Source organism: Mytilus californianus, unplaced genomic scaffold, assembly GCF_021869535.1.
Source record: "Mytilus californianus isolate M0D057914Y unplaced genomic scaffold, xbMytCali1.0.p SCAF_11, whole genome shotgun sequence".
Classification (NCBI taxonomy): Eukaryota; Metazoa; Mollusca; class Bivalvia; order Mytilida; family Mytilidae; genus Mytilus; species Mytilus californianus.
The window spans coordinates 39722625-39741799 of record NW_026262593.1 but is presented as its reverse complement, the minus strand read 5'-3'; the positions used below and the strand labels follow the sequence as shown (position 1 = coordinate 39741799).

At 31.5% G+C, this 19175-nt stretch overlaps 1 protein-coding gene and 1 long non-coding RNA gene across 4 annotated transcripts in view; one reads left to right on the top strand and one right to left on the bottom strand.

The window, feature by feature from the left end:
• Positions 1–4583: 4583 nt before the first annotated feature.
• Positions 4584–19175, bottom strand: part of LOC127720046 (pleckstrin homology domain-containing family M member 2-like) — a 37772-nt gene continuing 23180 nt past the window's right edge. The window contains exons 14-16 of the mRNA XM_052226452.1: positions 16332–16505; positions 13598–13717; positions 4584–8138 (exon numbers count right to left, since the gene is read on the bottom strand). Of these exons, the coding sequence (XP_052082412.1) occupies positions 8037–8138; positions 13598–13717; positions 16332–16505 (396 nt within the window). The 3' untranslated portion in view covers positions 4584–8036. The remainder of the gene's footprint in view (positions 8139–13597; positions 13718–16331; positions 16506–19175) is intronic.
• LOC127720056 (uncharacterized) lies at positions 14174–16171 on the top strand. Of its 3 annotated transcripts, none has more exons than XR_007990600.1 (4): positions 14174–14469; positions 14636–15020; positions 15188–15355; positions 15523–16171. It is a non-coding gene; the product is annotated as an uncharacterized LOC127720056 (long non-coding RNA). The 3 variants fall into 3 exon arrangements; XR_007990599.1 differs by having other exon boundaries at positions 14176–14685; positions 14853–15020; XR_007990598.1 differs by having other exon boundaries at positions 14176–15020.

Sequence of the window (19175 nt, the reverse complement as noted above, 5' to 3'; positions counted from 1 at the left end):
TTAAAATTATCTGACTTCTTGTATGATTTATTTTCCTTAAATTGGGATGTTTGACTAACTTTAGCATTTTGCCTTTTAATTTAAATTAAATATATATGACAGGACCTGTTAACAGCAGAAAATTATCATAAATTCAAGATCGACAAAACTACAAATTCCTAACATGATTGAAACACACACAACATAAGGATGTACACAAGAACTTCTTAAAAAAAGTTTTTCTGAGAACAATGCTACATCTCCAAAAACAGCAGATAAAAGCAAAATTTTGAGACACATAAAAAATCCGCAAGAAATAATACAATATTGTAATTAGCACTTATTCTGGTCATACATCACAAAATTGAGCTTATTATTTGCTGAGTAGCTGTATAGTGAGGATTACAGGTACCTTCAGCTTGACATTAATTTTGATCAGCAATGAGATTAACTACTTTTATCTTGTTCTTTTTCTATTTCTGGATGCCGTATATGAAAAGATTTAAAGAGGATTTTTTTCATTTATGGATTGAAGACAATAGTTTTTATTAGTTTTTATTAGTATGATTGTTTTTTAATTATGATTTTCAATAGAGTAGATTTCTTTTTTTTTTTAATTGCACTTATATTTTTGCAAGTTTATTTTTATCGTTAATTTTCAATACAATTATGTTGAAATAAAGTTACATTTTCGTCTGCTAAGATTAGTTAAAGATAACAGTATTTTCCAAAGAATTTATTACAGTGTAGAAAGTTAATTGTTAATCTTAACGGGATTCCTAAATTTTATGACACCTTCAGTCGGTCAGTCTAGTCATTTAGAGTTCAAATAATAGTCGTCTGCAAATGCAGCTGTGGCGATTTAATTACTTTGTTTTGATCATCTCTGGGAATCAGGTTAAATTAGTGTGAAATTTTATGTCTAATGTTCAGACGTAAACAGTTCGTCTTTATCATGCGATAAGTTAACATCAAAAACAATGTTGTGAAATTGTAATATGCAATGATTGTAAATATTGTAAATATTGGATTAAAACGCAGTTATTAGCAAACATTCGAGTTAGTTATATGTTATGGATATAATAATGCTATTGGTATAACATTATCGTCGAACTCCCAAATCCCAAATCGTCGAACTTCATATGAACAATTTACTCCACTGCACAATTCAAATCGTCTCCGCAACAATTTACATTAAAAAGATTTTCATTATAGAAAAAAATATCCTAAAAAAAGATTGTCTGAATTCTTACAGATACTGTGAAATGTTATTTATTAAATATAAATGCTATTTCAAATAATTCTATAGTTCAAAAGTTAAATCAAATGAAATTTCTTTTTAATAGATGAATCTTTTTTGATTTATCATAGTCGACTTCCATGTTCTTCTCATATATGTTATGATGGTATGATACTAAACCCCTAACGGGAAGGATTGTGCCTGATATTCATATGATGAAGACATAATCTTTCAATCAGTTTAATTGAAGTCTGGAGCTGGCATGTCAGTTAACAGCTAGTAGTCTGTTGTTATTTATGTATTATTGTCATTTTGTTTATTTTCTTTGGTTACATCTTCTGACATCAGACTCGGACTTCTCTTGAACTGAATTTTAATGTGCGTATTGTTATGCGTTTACTTTTCTACATTGGCTAGAGGTATAGGGGGAGGGTTGAGATCTCATAAACATGTTTAACCCCGCCGCATTTTTGCGCCTGTCCCAAGTCAGGAGCCTCTAGCCTTTGTTAGTCTTGTATTATTTTTAATTTTAGTTTCTTGTGTACAATTTGGAGTTTAGTATGGCGTTCATTATCACTGAACTAGTATATATATTTGTTTAGGGGCCAGCTGAAGGACGCCTCCGGGTGCGGGAATTTCTCACTACATTGAAGACCTGTTGGTGACCTTCTGCTGTTGTCTGTTCTATGGTCGGGTTGTTGTCTCTTTGACACATTCCCCATTTCCATTCTCAATTCCATTCAGTTTCTTAAGAATGACCTATTTTCATCATGAGTATTAATCAAGAACAATGCTCACTAATAAATGTTCATTAGGAATCAGTCTATAATATGTGCTGAAATGATATCACTGAAATATGTTTGTAAATAAATAAATGATAAATATGTCAAAAGTGAGTAACTTTATGTAAGTGGTTGTCTGTTATATGGGTTAAAATGTAATCACTATAAATGTGCTCATTAATAGTTAAATAAAAGATGAATCAAAAGTGAATAATTTTAAACAGTGTTTCTGATTGGTGCTTGGTTATTGTTCAGTTTTCTTTACAGGTTAGAAAGGATTTAAAAAAATAGACTGATCCATCAAAAAGTACTCATAGACCTTTTTTACCTGTTTTTAACATGAACTGAACTGTTTTGGAATAAACCATTATAAACTAGATTTAGCTTTGGGTCCTTCTTAATGGACTGATCTATGTGGGAAAGTCCATTTGAAAATGGATTCACCTACTTTTGAATGAGTATGACTATGACCATACATGGAATAAACCACTCTATACTAATACAAGAGTGCTCATCTGAAATGTCTCTCCTGTTTTACTTATCATTGAAAGTCTGTAATATGAAGGTTTTACTACAAGTATCACTAAACTTAAAATTATCAATGTTCTCTGGAAATGAGGTCACTGTCAGATGAACGATGAGAGACAGACATTTTCACCTTACACCAAATATGGTGGTCCTATCCCTATTAGTACCTGCAAAACAAACCAAACAACAAAATCTTAACATTGACCAATGAACCATGAAAATGAGGTCAAGGTCATATGAACCCTGCCAAACAGACATGTGCACCTTACAATCATTCCATATACCAAATATAGTTGACCAATTACTTAAAGTAACTGATAAACTGACAAAATTATGAAAACTTATCATTGACCAATGAACAATGAAAATGATGTCAAGGTAATATTGACCCTGCCAGACAGACATGTACACCTTACAATTGTTCTATACACCAAATATAATTGACCAATTGCTTATATATCTGAAAAATAGACCAAACCACAAAAACTAAACATTGTCCATTGTCCAATGTCAAGGTCAGATGAAACCTGCCAGACGGACATTTACACCTTACAATCATTCCATACACCAAATATTGTGGACTTAACCATGTTACTTTAACCTTGATGAATAATCCATGAAATGAGGAAGAGGTCAGGTGAACACTACCTGATAGACAGAGGTCAGGTGAACACTACCTGATAGACAGAGGTCAGGTGAACACTACCTGATAGACAGAGGTCAGGTGAACACTACCTGATAGACAGAGGTCAGGTGAACACTACATGATAGACAGAGGTCAGGTGAACACTACCTGATAGACAGAGGTCAGGTGAACACTACCCGATAGACAGAGGTCAGGTGACCACTACCTGATAGACATGTCAAGGAACCCATATACCAAATATAGTTATCCTATAACTCATAAGTGAGTACTGTAAGTTCAGAAATTATTGCGTGCATTTATTATTGTGATTTTGTCATTTTAGACTAAAATGCGATTTTAATTTTTGCGATAATAAGAAACATCCTGTTTAAATCATATAAAAAATTTCAAAATGCGAGTTTTAATTATTGCGATTATAACACTGTCGCATTTTTCGCAATAATAAAAACATCGCAATAATTTCTGAATTTACAGTATTTCATTTCAGTTAATGCCATTGCTGCCGGATTGTAATACCTATGTCTCTCATAATACAGGTGAGACAAAAATGATCGTGAATTGTTGATAATTAATAACATTTTTTTTTCCACATACAAAATCTATTGAGAACAACAGATGCACATATAATACCATCATCATTCTAGTTTGAAGTTATTGTCTTATTTAAACAAAGTCGAAAAAAGAAACTTGGGCGTGCTGTTTCCAGCCGCGTTGGTGTCAACAATGTATTAGTTTGTGATTAGGTCAGCTTATGGGGAACCACAAGTGGTCGGTTTGTGATATTCAGTTGTATTAGCATTGGCACATCACATTTCCATAGAGATAATTTGGCCCCACTCCCAAACTCTTGCTTAGTTTACATGTATTAGTTTGTGATAAGGTCAGTTTTTGGGGAACCACTAGTATCATGTCAATGGTATTTGTTATGCATTTATATCAGCATTGGCACAGATCCCTGAAACTTCACAGGAAGATTGCACATGTTGAAGTTGTGCACCTGCTAATAAGGAATTGTTTGAGGAATTTTTACATTTCATATTCCAAATATTATAAATGTTCAGTATAGAGCATTTTCCATTGTGTAAGAAACATTCTGCTCCACCCTGCCATTTGAGTCTTTGATCTATTTTTTTTTGTATTAATCTGCCTTAAATAAAAAGGTGGTGCAAACCAGTCAATTGAGTCCATTTAAATCATAGCTCACAAGTATTAAAATGAGCCATGTGAGCTATTGCTATTAACTAGTGTCCATCGTTGTCCATTGTTAACTTTTCTAAGAATTCCTCATACAAAAATACTGTTTAGGATAAAGTTCAAATTGATCTGACCTGTTGCAAGTAAATTTGTTTTAATAGAATACTCTGCTATTTCAGAAGTACATTTGAAAAAAACCACTCAACACTTAAAATTAATTCAATCATAATCATGAACTTTTATTAAATAGTAATCTTTTTAAATATTTAAAAATAAATATTTTGGAACACATAAATAAATAAAAAACAAAAATAAGAAGTATGAATAATGTAAACCAATCAAATTGCATGGCCACACAGGTGGGTGGGTATGTTGTTGTGACAATAAAGTTGTGTGTTCATACTGTGTATCGTGTGTATTTCTTTGTTATGTAATATCTATGATGTCACTTCTAGCTGTGGAAAATAAATATTTTATTTTAAATCTATCTAAGAATTATGATTCAAAGGTTGCAAGTTGTTAACAGCTATGCTTTAATATTCAATTTGTAACAATTCAATTAAAAACTAATACTGTGGATTCATTTATTTTCGTGGGTACCAATTTTCGTGGATTAAGGAAAACTTACATGTTAGTGGATATTTAATTTGGTGGTTTTGACTATGTCTGCATACAAGCCTTTAGTAAATTTGCCATTTGTTGAACATTTAATTTCGTGGTTAACCTATAACCACGAAATTCACAAAAATTGGTATCCAACGAATAATAATGAATCCACAGTAGACTATTTTCATATTACTGACTTTTCACTCTCGAGAATATAATTTTGACAGGTTACATACTCTGTGGTAGGACAATTTGATACTCGATAGTATGATGATGATGGGTGTGTTTAACAACCTTGACTGGCTATAAATTCCTTGCAGGGTTGGCTTGATAATGTAAAAGCAACTAAAAGAAATAAAATCAAGCTTACAATCTGTGCAATTTGGGAAAAATTAAATAGTTTATGTTTTCTATACACTACAAAATCATTTGAAAACAGTTGATTTCAAAAGTCAAAAGTCAGTCATATGAAAATATTAATATTTGAACATAATACAAAGTTTTCTACCAAGTCCCACCTTCATTGATTTACATTATGCAAAATTAGTACATGAAAGCATTCACAATAAGTACATACTGCAGTTTAGAACTTCAAGGTTATTTTGTGAAATAGCTGTAAAAACTTATAAGTACAATTATCTATTGTAAATGTTTTGGTTTACAAATAAAAATACAGGAAAACCATTGGCAAAAAAATCAGTATTTGTCCAAGGGCTCTGCATAGAAAGATCAACTCAATCATAAGCTTAATTAAATATTTGCAGACAAATACAAAACTTCAACCATGAATACAATAAGTCCTTTGCAAACAATTCTACCCTTAGTGGTTTAGAATGTTAGTTCTGTGTATCAGCAGTAAACAAAGTTCACATTAATGAAGCATCTGGTGTTATACCCAGAATGCAACAGGTTTTCATTGAACCAGTGTTTAATATTATTCTTTAAAACTACTTGGCCAATATGACTGCCTTTTTCTTTTAAAAAGCTAAGAGCTTATATTTTTATTGTTTTATGTATCCAAATCAAAATATTACTTTTGTACTCCTGACTGACCTTAGCTTGTGTACAAACACATTACAAGTGAAATTTACGGAAGCCTATAAAAAAAAACCCTTCTTTTAACAAATAAATAAATAACATGTGGGATGAAGGAATTGCATTTTTAAATATTCTTCACCTGAAGCTACAAGGCTAAATATTCTTGCACATTACAGGATTAATGATTTGAAGACCCTGTATAATATAAATACAAGATGAGGTCTTATTGCCAATGAGACCAAATGATGTACGGCCTTCAACAATGAGCAAAACCTAAACCACATGAAGGTAACAAACAAAAATGAAAAATGTAAAAGTGATGTATAAACACTCCGAGAAGTTTTGTTTGAATGGTTATCGTGTCATATAGGTCGCCAATGAAATCAATGAAATTTTGTCTTGTTTTCATCTCAAAAAGTAGAATAAATGATGTTGCATGAACGATTGAATGGTTATGCCTTAATAATTGGTTAGTTTTATAAATATGGTGCTAAATATTGTAAATGTACTCAGATGAAAAAGTTATTTGCATATACCTACATAGTATAAGCTTTTTATATTCATTAAATTGACATGAAAACATGTATGCAAGTATGTAAGAGTATTTTTCAAAATAAATGCCATGGATTAAAATAAAATCAACTTAATCAGCCATTAATTACAAAGCTCAATAATATCATTAAAATAACAAACATTGATAAAATAATATATCCGTAAAATGTCTAGGTACTCTACTGGTACCAAATATGTTAACCTAAAACACTGATGGTAAACTGTTTGGCTCATAGAAAGAAGTACATTTGTACTGCAAAATTCTATTAAATTTATGGCATGATTTTTTTATGAATTAAAAGCAAACATAAAGGTACTTATGCCGCTAAAAAATTACAATTTCTGTTGAAAGCTTTTTTATTTATGTGAACTTTCAGTCAATGACAAGTACGTTTGACTAGAAATTCAGCAGTTGAGCATAAAAACATCAAGAATCAATTTGGAAGGGCCATTGCATTCTGACCTAGCTGTATGGTTCAACTTTCATTGTATTTCTTGTATTTGTTAAATATGATACTTTAGGGACTACATATATATATTGAAAGCTTAGCATGAGAGACATAAACATATGACCTGCATCAGATAGAAATCAACCTTAAGCAAGTGCATGTATCCCTGTACATGCATAAGACTTTGATTGATTTTGGAACATTGAAAAACGAAATAAAAGATAAATTTTGGTCTGGTTCTTTAATCAACTCAATTTTCAAACAGTTACAAACTTTGCATAGAGAATTTTTTTAACCCGAAATAGGTAAACAGATGTATTGATATTCATTTGCATAAGATTGATTTCTATCTGATGCAGCTCATATACTGTATATGTACTTTTTTACGCGAGTACTTATTTTCGCGATTTTGTTGTCGATGAATTTGCGTGTACTTAATTTCGCGGTATTTCCAAAAATATCAGAACATAAATTACATACAGACTTAAAATTCATAAAATTTTCATTAATTAGGTCTTCATTTATTTAACAATATGAAACAAAATAAACAAAGATTATTCAATCATAAAATCAGTCCTGTGTTTTGATAGATGTTCAGTAACCTGATTATGTCGTTAATTACTTAATATAGCTGTCATATTTAGTTTGGGATATTATTTTTCACCTTTTGTCCTTTTATTCTTAATTAAATTTCTGTAAAAATAACTGGTGTTGTTTAACAGTTTCATGGTTCAATTGAGTTTATCTGAAGACAACAAGGTGAACATGCATATACAGTTGTGAATTCCAGCAATATTTATTCAATGGTTTTTATATGCATGAAATCTGCATTCGAATTCGCGTGTATTTATTTTCGCGAAAATATACCTACCGCGAAATTCGTAAAAATAAATACACAGCAAAAATTAGTACATATACAGTATTTTATCCTATAAACATATTGCTTTGTCAGAGTTTGGTATTTTTAAAGACATAAAAGAGTAATATCACAGTCAACAACATAATTCATTTTCTCTAAAGCATTACGACTTCTTTATAGTCAATTTGTTTCTGAGTAAAAGTGCCATTTCTTGACAAATCTTCATAAGAGCAAAGTCATCTACAGGAAAAACAGGAATTTCAACCTATAAAGAAAAAAACAAAAGATTAAATATAATACTCTGTTGCTATTTAATAGTTTACAATTATGACATAATCTTATTAATTATCAATTTTCATCCTAATTCTACTCAGATGAGACCATTTACACAAAATGTTCTCATTGCCATATATCCCCCTTTCCAATATAAAGGAATTTTCGCATTGATTTTCTATCCAAGGGCCATAACTCCAAAAAATTACAAATTTGCATATTCTTTAAATTTCAAAGGGGCAAACATATTTAATCAGATCATCTTTAAGAAGTTTTCTAACATATTTTTAATGCTGAGGATAACCATGGCCCCCCTTCTGTGGGAAAAATTTGGTTGATTATATAGGAAATCACTGAAGCATGACTGGAGTGGGCCCCCTCTTAGGCAGTCAGTGGGCCCCACTTATGAAAATTTCTGGATCCGCCACTGCAATGAGAACTATTGATTTGAGAGTGCTTACAATGTTAAATGTTCATATTATTTACATTTCACAGGAGCATTACTCCTAAAAAAATATTTGATCAACTTCGATTTACAAACCCAATTGCATAAATTTCATAAATCTCAAATGAAATGGGAAATGTAGGTATGAGACCAGTCACAATGTTGATTTTCCACTTTTCCATATTATTTACACTTAAAAGGGACATAACTCATCAAAGATATTGACAATATAAATCTTCTACATAAATTTCGTTTATCTTCATTGAGAAATATTGGCACAAGAGTGCTTAATACAATGTCCTTTTCTTTTGCTGATGTAAACCTTTGACTTTACTGACATCTGATGAGAACTGTACATGTAAGAGGGCTTTCAATATAGCTAACAAAATTATGTATGCAAAATTTTCGGTCCTTTCATTCTCAAACTGACCAATCTTTCATGGAAATGGCAACAATTGGGGACTTATTACAAAAGCTTCAACCTGGAATAAAGGTGTAATGTGTGAAGCTGTCCTTCCCAATAGAATCTAAAATGTATGTTGTAATAAAATGTTCCGCTGGAATCAGCTTGATACGACCGCAGAGGTCAAACCTGAACAGTTGGGGCAAGTATGGACACAACATTCAAGCTTGATACAGCTCTGAATTTGGATTGTGATTAAATATTTGACACAGCATAGGTTTCTGACACAGAATGAATGTGGTCTAAGAACTTAAAAAATTTTAATTTACCTATTATGGTCCAATATCCAAAATCTAAATACATACACGGTTAGATTCAGCATGTCAAAGAACCCCAAGAATTTAATTTTTGTTAAAATCAAACTAAGTCTAATTTTGGACCCTTTGGACCTTAATGCAGACCAATTTGAAAACGGGACCAAAAATTAAGAATCTAAATACACGGTTAAATTCAGCATATCAAAGAACCCCATTTTTCACAATTTTTGATGAAATCAAACCATATCATTATTATTTGCTTTTATATATAAATTAAAAATAACCAACTTAAAATGGAAAATTTTAAAGAAAAAAAAAAAGGAAAAAAAGGAAAAAATATTCCCCCCCCAAATTTGTTGAACCCCCTTATGATTCTTCACCCCCAAACTCAATCCCAGCCTTCCCTTTGTGGTATGGTAGCTTGCAGTACAATTTCAGAGAGATCCATACACTTGAACACAAGTTATTGTCTGGAAACTGTAAAAATGCTTGTTTTTTGGCCACTTTTTGGCCCCAAATTCCTAAATGTTTAGGGCAATTACCCCCAAACTCAAACCAAGCTTTTCCTTTGTGATATGGAACCTTGTAGTACAATTTCATAAAGATCCATACACTTACACACAAGTAATTGTCCTGAAACTAGAAAAATGCTTGTTTTTTGCCCCTAATTCCTAAAATTTTGAGGCAATTACCCCCAAAATCAATCCCAGCCTTCCCTTTGTGGTATGGTACCTTGCAGTACAATTTCAGAGAGATCCATACACTTGAACACAAGTTATTGTCTGGAAACTAGAAAAATGCTTATTTTTGGCCCCTTATTCCTAAACATTTTGGGCAATTACCCCCAAACTCAGTTCCAGCTTTCCCATTGTGATATGGAACCTTGTGGTACAATGTCAGAAAGATCAATACACTTACACACAAGTTGTCTGGAAGTTACAAAAATGCTTATTTTTGGCCCCTAATTCCTTAACTGTTGGTACCATAATCCCTTAAAAGCAATCCTAACCTTCTTTTGTGGTATTGAACCTTATGGTAAAATTTCATAGAGATCCATTCACTTAAACTAAAGTTATTGTGCGAAAACCAATGTGTCTTCGGACGACGACGACGCCAACGTCATACAATATAAAAATGAACGGTATTCTTATAATTGGAATTTAATTCCTTATCCTTAATTTACTATAATTTTAAAAGTGCAGATAATGGTTTATTCCATATAGTAGTCTTACTCATTAAAAAGAGGACAAATCCATTTTTAAATGGATTATCCCATAATAGTTCAGTCCATTTTAAGAGTACCCATACTAAATCTAGATAGAAGTGGTTTATTCCATTGTACTGTTAAATCCTTTTTTAAAAACTCATTTTAAAGAGGGTGAATCCATTGACATGAAATGGATTATCCCACGTAGTTCAGTCCACTTAAAAGAACCCATATGTAAATATAGTTCGAAATGGTCTATTCCATAACAGATCAGTTCATGTTGAAAACAGGTGAAAAGGTGTTATGAGTATTATTTTCTAGATCAGTCTATTTTTTTCAAGTCATTACAAACAAATAAAGAGAACTGAATTATAACTAAACACCAATCAAAAACACTGTTAAAAACTATTCACATTTGATTCATCTTTTATCTCATTTTTAATGAACACATGTTTTTAGTGATTTCTTTTTAACACATATATCAGACAAACACTGTTAAAATATCATTTAACTGTCATTTAGTTATTACTGAACACATTTTCAGTGATTACATCTTAGCACATATAACAGACAAACACATTTACAGAAATGTATTAACTTTTCATTGTTTATCATTTGATTATTAATGAACGAAATTTCAGGGATAACATTTAAGTATACATTCAAGAACATTGCTCCTGACTGATGCTTGTATTAGAGGTCGGTCAATTTAAAACGGATCCAAAGTATCCGATATGTTGACATATACGCATCTGCGGGAATATGCTCAAATAATTACCCTGATCGACAGTATTACTCAATGTACCAATTTTGAAGAATAACGAGAATCAAACTTTGTGGCACTGATTAATTTGCATCTGTTTATTTCTGAATGCCTCACTTCAACTTAATATACAACTTTTTTATATTTAGCATTGAAACAACAAAAGGGTACATAATGTTGCATCTCAAAGATCTTTATTTCATGGGGACCCAAAACAATTAAATACAGTTTTTTCTAGATTGGTGATGATGTTGTTTTAGGAAAACAGGGGGGTCTACCACTTCTTCAAAATAGTACACCGAGTAATTTATTCGATTGGGATAATTATTTTAGAATATTCCCCTAGATGTGTATACGTCAACATATCGGATAATTTGGATACGTTTTAATTGACCAATCTCTATTGAAAGGAGTTCACTTTTAAAGAACTGATTTGAAGTGAACTACATGTATGGTAAAATCAAACAAGATTTATCTAAATATAACAAATATAACACAAAGCTTCATACCTTAAAAAAATATGATAAAACAGTTGAACTATAACTTTATTTGAAATAAAATTTGTATTAATAATTAACAAATGACATTTCAGATTTTTTACAAAACAATTAACGACTCTCCGTAAGAATTCAAGGATACTTAAAGTGCAAATGAAAAAAAAAAAAAAATGATAAGTAAATGAAAAAATATATGCCTCATTTTACAGGAAAGACTTCCTCAAAAACAACAAATTAGCCTCAAAGTCCAATTTCTACATGGTCTTCTTGTATTTCTGGAAGGATGAACATTAAATACCAAATGTTTTATGGTAAAAATTATAATTTTAAATATCAATGAATATAATTATCATCTGGTGGTTTAGCTGATTGAAAAACTTGTAAGTAGGCAAATGCCAAATCTTACTATCTTTAGAAAACAAGACTCTTTAGACAGCCCATTAAGCTTGACTGGTACCCATGACTAAGACAGGAATGACCACCATCCAACTCAAAATAAATTGTGTTCCAATAGTTTGAAAATTATTTTTTGTAAACATATTTTTCAATTTTTCTTTTTGAAATATAACAAGAGTGCACACGCTAAAATGTCTCGCCTGCTTTACTGACCATTGATTTTATGTTGATAGTCCTAAATATAAAGCTTTACTACAAGTATCACATAAATATGATCCAAGAAAATGAGGTCAAGGTCAGATAAACCAAACCGGAAATACATGTACACCTTACAATCATTCCATACACCAAATATAGTTGACCTATTAGTTTCTTAGAAACGAACTTAACCAGGAAAACTTAACATTTACCAATGAACCATGAAAATGAAGTCAAGGTCAAATGAACCATGCTAGACAGACATGTACACCTTACAATCAATCTATGCATTAAATATAGTTGATATATTGCTAATAGTATCTTAGAAACAAACTTAACCATGAAAACTTAACATTGACCAATGAACCATGAAAATGAGGTCAAGGTCAGATGATACCTGCCAGACAGACATATACACCTTACAATCATTCCATACACCAAATATAGAAGACCTATTGCTTATAGTATCTAAGATATGGACGCTATGTTGCTATTTTTAAAAAGTGACTGACCATAAACATTTGTGATGGTTTGATGATGATGATGGATGGCTGCTTAATGTCCAGCGTCAAATTAATATGCATATTCAGGACGAGAACGTGTTAATGTTATATGAATATTAACCCTGCTTTGTACTAGACTGACACGCTGAGTGCAAACACGCTACCTCAAGACCACAAAGGCGGTCTGTGATGGTTTGAGGAGCCGGGATTATAGAATAATGGTGTAGAAACTAAAGAGTAATTAAATGTTTGCCAAGTACTGAATTTTCAGAGAACTTTTTTGTGAAAAAAGAGTTTTTTGGGGTATGCAAAATTGCAGAAAAATTATACACACTTTGTACCTAAAAAATTTAACCTCATAAGTGAAAATGTCTCAGCTTCGAAACAAGCCATCATACATATCCAAGTTAATGATATGTTCAGAGGAATTAAAGAAAATGCTACCATTACCTGGAATAAATTGTGCAAATTGACCCAATGAGAACTAATTGTTGAGGTCTCCCGGTTATTTGATGGAAACCCAGCATAGCCTTTTATCCATATCAAGGGTACTTTTTAAGTCTATTTGGGCTTTAAGCCCAGAAAGTGTTCATGAAACTGTGTGTAATCTCTTTGATCTGAAAACTTCATTAAGAACTTTAAATTTTCAGCTGATTGCAGAACACTAGCTTGAAAAATCTTTCATGACTTATCCATCAATTTTTTTTTTACATTTAAATTACCTCAAAATGTGTTTTCCAACAATCTGACAGCGATTTGATAAATCGTAACTTCTCCTGTTCTGAGTTAAAGTGAAGAACCCACTGCTCATTACTAACATTAGTGTCATGGGATTCAAAAACCTGAAAATATTTTTAAGAGGTCTTAAAGAATAGCTGTTTTACCAATTAAATTAAATTCTAATCATCTGTTTTAAAAATTTAAAAGAATGGTTTTCATTATTCAAATTCTTATCCCAAGCAAACAATTTGGTTGCATTAGAACATGTTAGAAAGAAATAAACTTTTTAATAAAAAACAAACACTACTGAAAAATGTACCATGGTAACATTGAAAATAACAATTAAAATGTTACTCTAAGTTTCATATCCTATATATTGTTTACTTTTAATATTCAGATGCCAATTCTAAAACAATTTTCATAAAATTTTAGGTTTTAATTGTGAAAGCTGAGTTATGTAGACATGATTAAGTAATTTCTTATTCTGCATAACTGTTAAGCCATCTTCTGTTTAACACAACTTTAAATTTTTGACATTATAAATAGAGTTTTGTAAGTTAACATCAGAGAGCACTGCACTATCAGATTATCATCAATATGGCTTGTTATCATGTTGACCTCTTTGGGTTTTTATATTGTTGGGTTGCTGTCTTATTGACGAATACTCCACATCTTATAATTCAAAGAAAGTCCAAAGGGTATGCATTAAAAATTAAAGAACCTTAGTGAGCGCGCTCACATACCCCACGTCCCCACATTGTCATTGGAGAAATAAAACAAGTGTAAGAAAAAAAAATTGTATCAGAAAAAAAAATTGAATCATAATTTCCTGTCAATATGCACATCTACATAGTATGTCCTTATTATCTACACAGTTTCATGAAATTCTGTTGTGTGGTTTGAGAGGAGTTGCAATGACAAAAGGTTGCAGTAGTATATTTGGCAAATAAGTTCAAAGGGGCATAACTCCTGGAAAAAAATGAATCGTAATTTCCTGTCGATATGCACATCTACGTAGTATGTCCTTATTATCTGAAAAGGTTTCATGAAATTCTGTTGTGTGGTTTGAGAGGAGTTGCGATGACAAAAGGTTGCAGTAGTACATTAAAGTAAATAAGTTCAAAGGGGCGTTACTCCTAGAAAAAAAATTGAATCTAATTTCCTGTCGATATGCACAACTACATAGTATGTCCTTATTATCTACACAGTTTCATGAAATTCTGTTGTGTGGTTTGAGAGGAGTTGCAATGACAAAAGGTTGCAGTAGTATATTGGGCAAATAAGTTCAAAGGGGCATAACTCCTGGAAAAAAAAATGAATCGTAATTTCCTGTCGATATGCACATCTACGTAGTATGTCCTTATTATCTGAAAAGGTTTCATGAAATTCTGTTGTGTGGTTTGAGAGGAGTTGCGATGACAAAAGGTTGCAGTAGTACATTAAAGTAAATAAGTTCAAAGGGGCGTTACTCCTAGAAAAAAAATTGAATCTAATTTCCTGTCGATATGCACAACTACATAGTATGTCCTTATTATCTACACAGTTTCATGAAATTCTGTTGTGTGGTTTGAGAGGAGTTGCAATGACAAAAGGTTGCAGTAGTATATTGGGCAAATAAGTTCAAAGGGGCATAACTCCTGGAAAAAAAAATGAATCGTAATTTCCTGTCGATATGCACATCTACGTAGTATGTCCTTATTATCTGAAAAGGTTTCATGAAATTCTGTTGTGTGGTTTGAGAGGAGTTGCGATGACAAAAGGTTGCAGTAGTACATTAAAGTAAATAAGTTCAAAGGGGCGTTACTCCTAGAAAAAAAATTGAATCTAATTTCCTGTCGATATGCACAACTACATAGTATGTCCTTATTATCTACACAGTTTCATGAAATTCTGTTGTGTGGTTTGAGAGGAGTTGCAATGACAAAAGGTTGCAGTAGTATATTGGGCAAATAAGTTCAAAGGGGCATAACTCCTGGAAAAAAAAATGAATCGTAATTTCCTGTCGATATGCACATCTACGTAGTATGTCCTTATTATCTGAAAAGGTTTCATGAAATTCTGTTGTGTGGTTTGAGAGGAGTTGCGATGACAAAAGGTTGCAGTAGTACATTAAAGTAAATAAGTTCAAAGGGGCGTAACTCCTAGAAAAAAATTGAATCGTAATTTCCTGTTGATATGCACAACAACATAGTATGTCCTTATTATCTAAAAAGGTTTCGTGAAATTCTGTTGTGTGGTTTGAGAGGAGTTGCGATGACAAGAAATAGGACTGACGGACGGAAGGATGGACGGACAGACGGACGGACAGACGGACGGGTCAAAAACATTATACCCTCCGCAACTCGTTGCATGGGGTATAACTAGAACAAGTGCATGAAATGTTCTAATGCTAAAGTAACATCCACTTCATTTGAACTTTGGTGGATAGTTGTCTCATTGGCAATCATACCACATTTACTTATTTTTATATTCTACTCTATTAGCGTATACTGTGAACCAACTAATTTTCGTGACTTTCTTGCATATAAAATAACACGAATTCAAATCATCGCCAATAGTAAAACTTGTATTTTCCCTTATCTAAATACATCAAGTAAACTTGAAAATTTTGAAATTAAATCATTGCAAAGTGGGCTGAATATGGCTAAACACGAAATAAAGTATCTGCTAAATTAAGATGGTTTACATTATTCTGCCGATCCATTAGTCTGCTGATCCATTAACTTAAATACCTACAAGAACACAGTAAGTTTTAACATTAGGGTCCTGTAGTACAGATGTTACATCTACAACATTAGCACTTCCAAGCGTTCTGTAAAAACTAGATTGTAGATCTTCCTGACACATGAGTAACTTTTGTTGTGACATAACTAGACAACATGCCATACATCCCATCTTCTCTGTATCTTTCTGTAAACATAATACAATTAATGGTTGCATAAAGCCTAAATTGAAGTTCACATGTTTAATGCAGTAAAATAAACTTTTAAAGAGGAAATTGACTTTCTATCTTTTCACTTTTAACCTAGACCCACCTAACAAATACAGATTGATTTTTGCAATATTTACAAAAACAATGAAATTTGGAAATAGTTATCAATACAAGCTGAACTTTCTAATGTGATTTATTTAATTATCAACATGGTTTTGAAAAAAATAGACCTAAATACAAGGCTTAACTGAAGTTACTCCACTGTAAAACTATAACTACATTGTGATATATTTGGACTGTGGCGATGAAAAATTATCACAATATAATGTTACAAATAAAATCTATACAATGAGTTAGGATGAATAAAATGGGAATCATGATGCCGGACCCAAATCTTAATGAACAATGTTAAATTTTGCACCTTGTTTATTCTAATGACTAAGATAGCATTGGGTGCTTTGGATGCACAAAAAGTAGTTTGAGGATGTACTTAGGTCAGGTTTAGGAATTTTTGTCAGATGTTTGGACTCCTTGGTTTTTTTCCTATGATACAGGGTAAAATATTTTAACACCCATTTTTCTTTTCATATAAGACTTCAATAGCTCATAAAAGGTCATTTACCAAAATTTAAGCAGACTCTAGATTTCTTTTCTTTCCATTTGAGACCCAAATAATACCAATGCAACTATAAGGTAAAAGTCTGAGTCAGCCTTTTCCCTCCATTTAAAAAAAATAAAATATCTCGAAAAGGAGCTCCATAACCTATCAATATTTTTAGCTTATTTTGTTCCTTAACTAATGCTCTTCTGACTTATAGTATCAATTTTAAATTCTAGATTTGTTTTATTTCACCTAAGTACATCCTTAACCTTGCCACATGTTCATGTGCCTATTCCAAGTAAGTCAGTGTTTGACTTAATGCTTTATGGTAGATATTTGGTTGTCTCTGTTAAATTCATTCACAACTTTTCTAGAATTTGTCATTTAGACCTTGACATATTGTATCGACGCTTGTCTATTGTTGCACTGTATGTTAAATGCCTTTTTTGTGTTATATCTGGGTTGTTGGCTCATTGATGTACCGTATTGAGGCTTGTATAGTCTGCATTTTTTCTCCAAAATTAAAATTGCAAGGTAGGGGTGCGATTATAAAGTACGATAAGCAAAGAAATAAAAGAAAAACTTGATTTTGTGGGGTTACTTTCCGTTCTGCCATGTTTGTTATTGAAAATCAGTGTTCCAGCTTGAATCTCAGGGCAGAAGGGTGCTAGTTGTCTGAAAGGGCACTAAATTTAGCGTTATAACCAAGATTTTAAGGGCAATGTTGGACAGTGTATAAATTACCTTGAATATTGCTAGGCTCAGCTGGAGAACATTAGTTGTATTTAAACCATATTCAGAAATTAATGTGTTCTTTATGTTGGTTCCAGTAAGAATTTGTTTTTTTATCAAATTATCATACCATGAAGCAAAGCATATCATTTTGATGTTAATCTAAACAAACTTGTACATTTGGTAAGGAAAATAATCATCAGAAATTTCAATGTTTTATAACTTATACAAAATAAACAAGTAGTTTTGAAAGATGGAGTTATACATGCAAAATTGAATGTTTAATGTAATTAAATTATCTACATTTAAATTACTTGTTCAAACATATAGTATATATGTTATTGAGAGTTATTTATTATCATTTGAATTGTTACAAAAAAGTACTTTTAAGTGCACACCAAAGTGCTCCTCAGTAAGGAGTTTTATCAATATAACAGGTGAGACTGTCAACATATATTTGTTCCCCCTAACAGAAGTTCCAGTGGAAACTTTGTTATAAACAATGTCATAATATTTGTTCCTGTTGGAACAAATATTCTATACCATTTATTCCGTTAGGAACATTTACTGTAATATTTATTCCAGTGGAAATAATATTCCAGAATATTGTTTCCATTTGGAACTTATATTATGAAGGAACTTCTATTCAGTGACAAGACAGGAGATGATCATATCATATTGATGCAATAATATATTGCAGAAGGTATAAATAAAGGCAACAGTAGTATACCGCTGTTCGAAACTCATAAATCGATAGAGATAAAAACAAATCCGGGTTACAAACTAAAACTGAGGGAAACGCATCAAATATAAGAGGAGAACGACACAACAAAAACACAACATTAAAATGTAACACACAGAAACAAACTATAATATAACAATGGCCATTTTCCTGACTTGGTACAGGACTTTTTAAGAAAAAAATGGTAACAGTTACTTTTTTCTCCATCATTGTTAAAAGAAATTTGTTGAGTGCTCCTATGTCAGGAGGATTATAAAATACAAGAAGTAAAACAGGAAGTGAATCTTGTTATGTTCAAAGTACAAATTTCTTTGATTCTTCTTTAAATTTTATACTCATGGTTATGAAACAAAACATTTTTTTACCAATTAAGTCAAAACTATGTATGCCTTTGAAATTGTTTAAGATTTTTTTTTTATGTTATGCCTACTCAAATAAATTTTTTTAGGTGCACATGCTGAACATAAACATTACAAATGGATAACATGTGGACATTTCATTCTGTATTAAATATCTAGTATTTGTTCAATTATCTTAAATCCACTAATTAGCAGTAAACAATCATTAACAAAG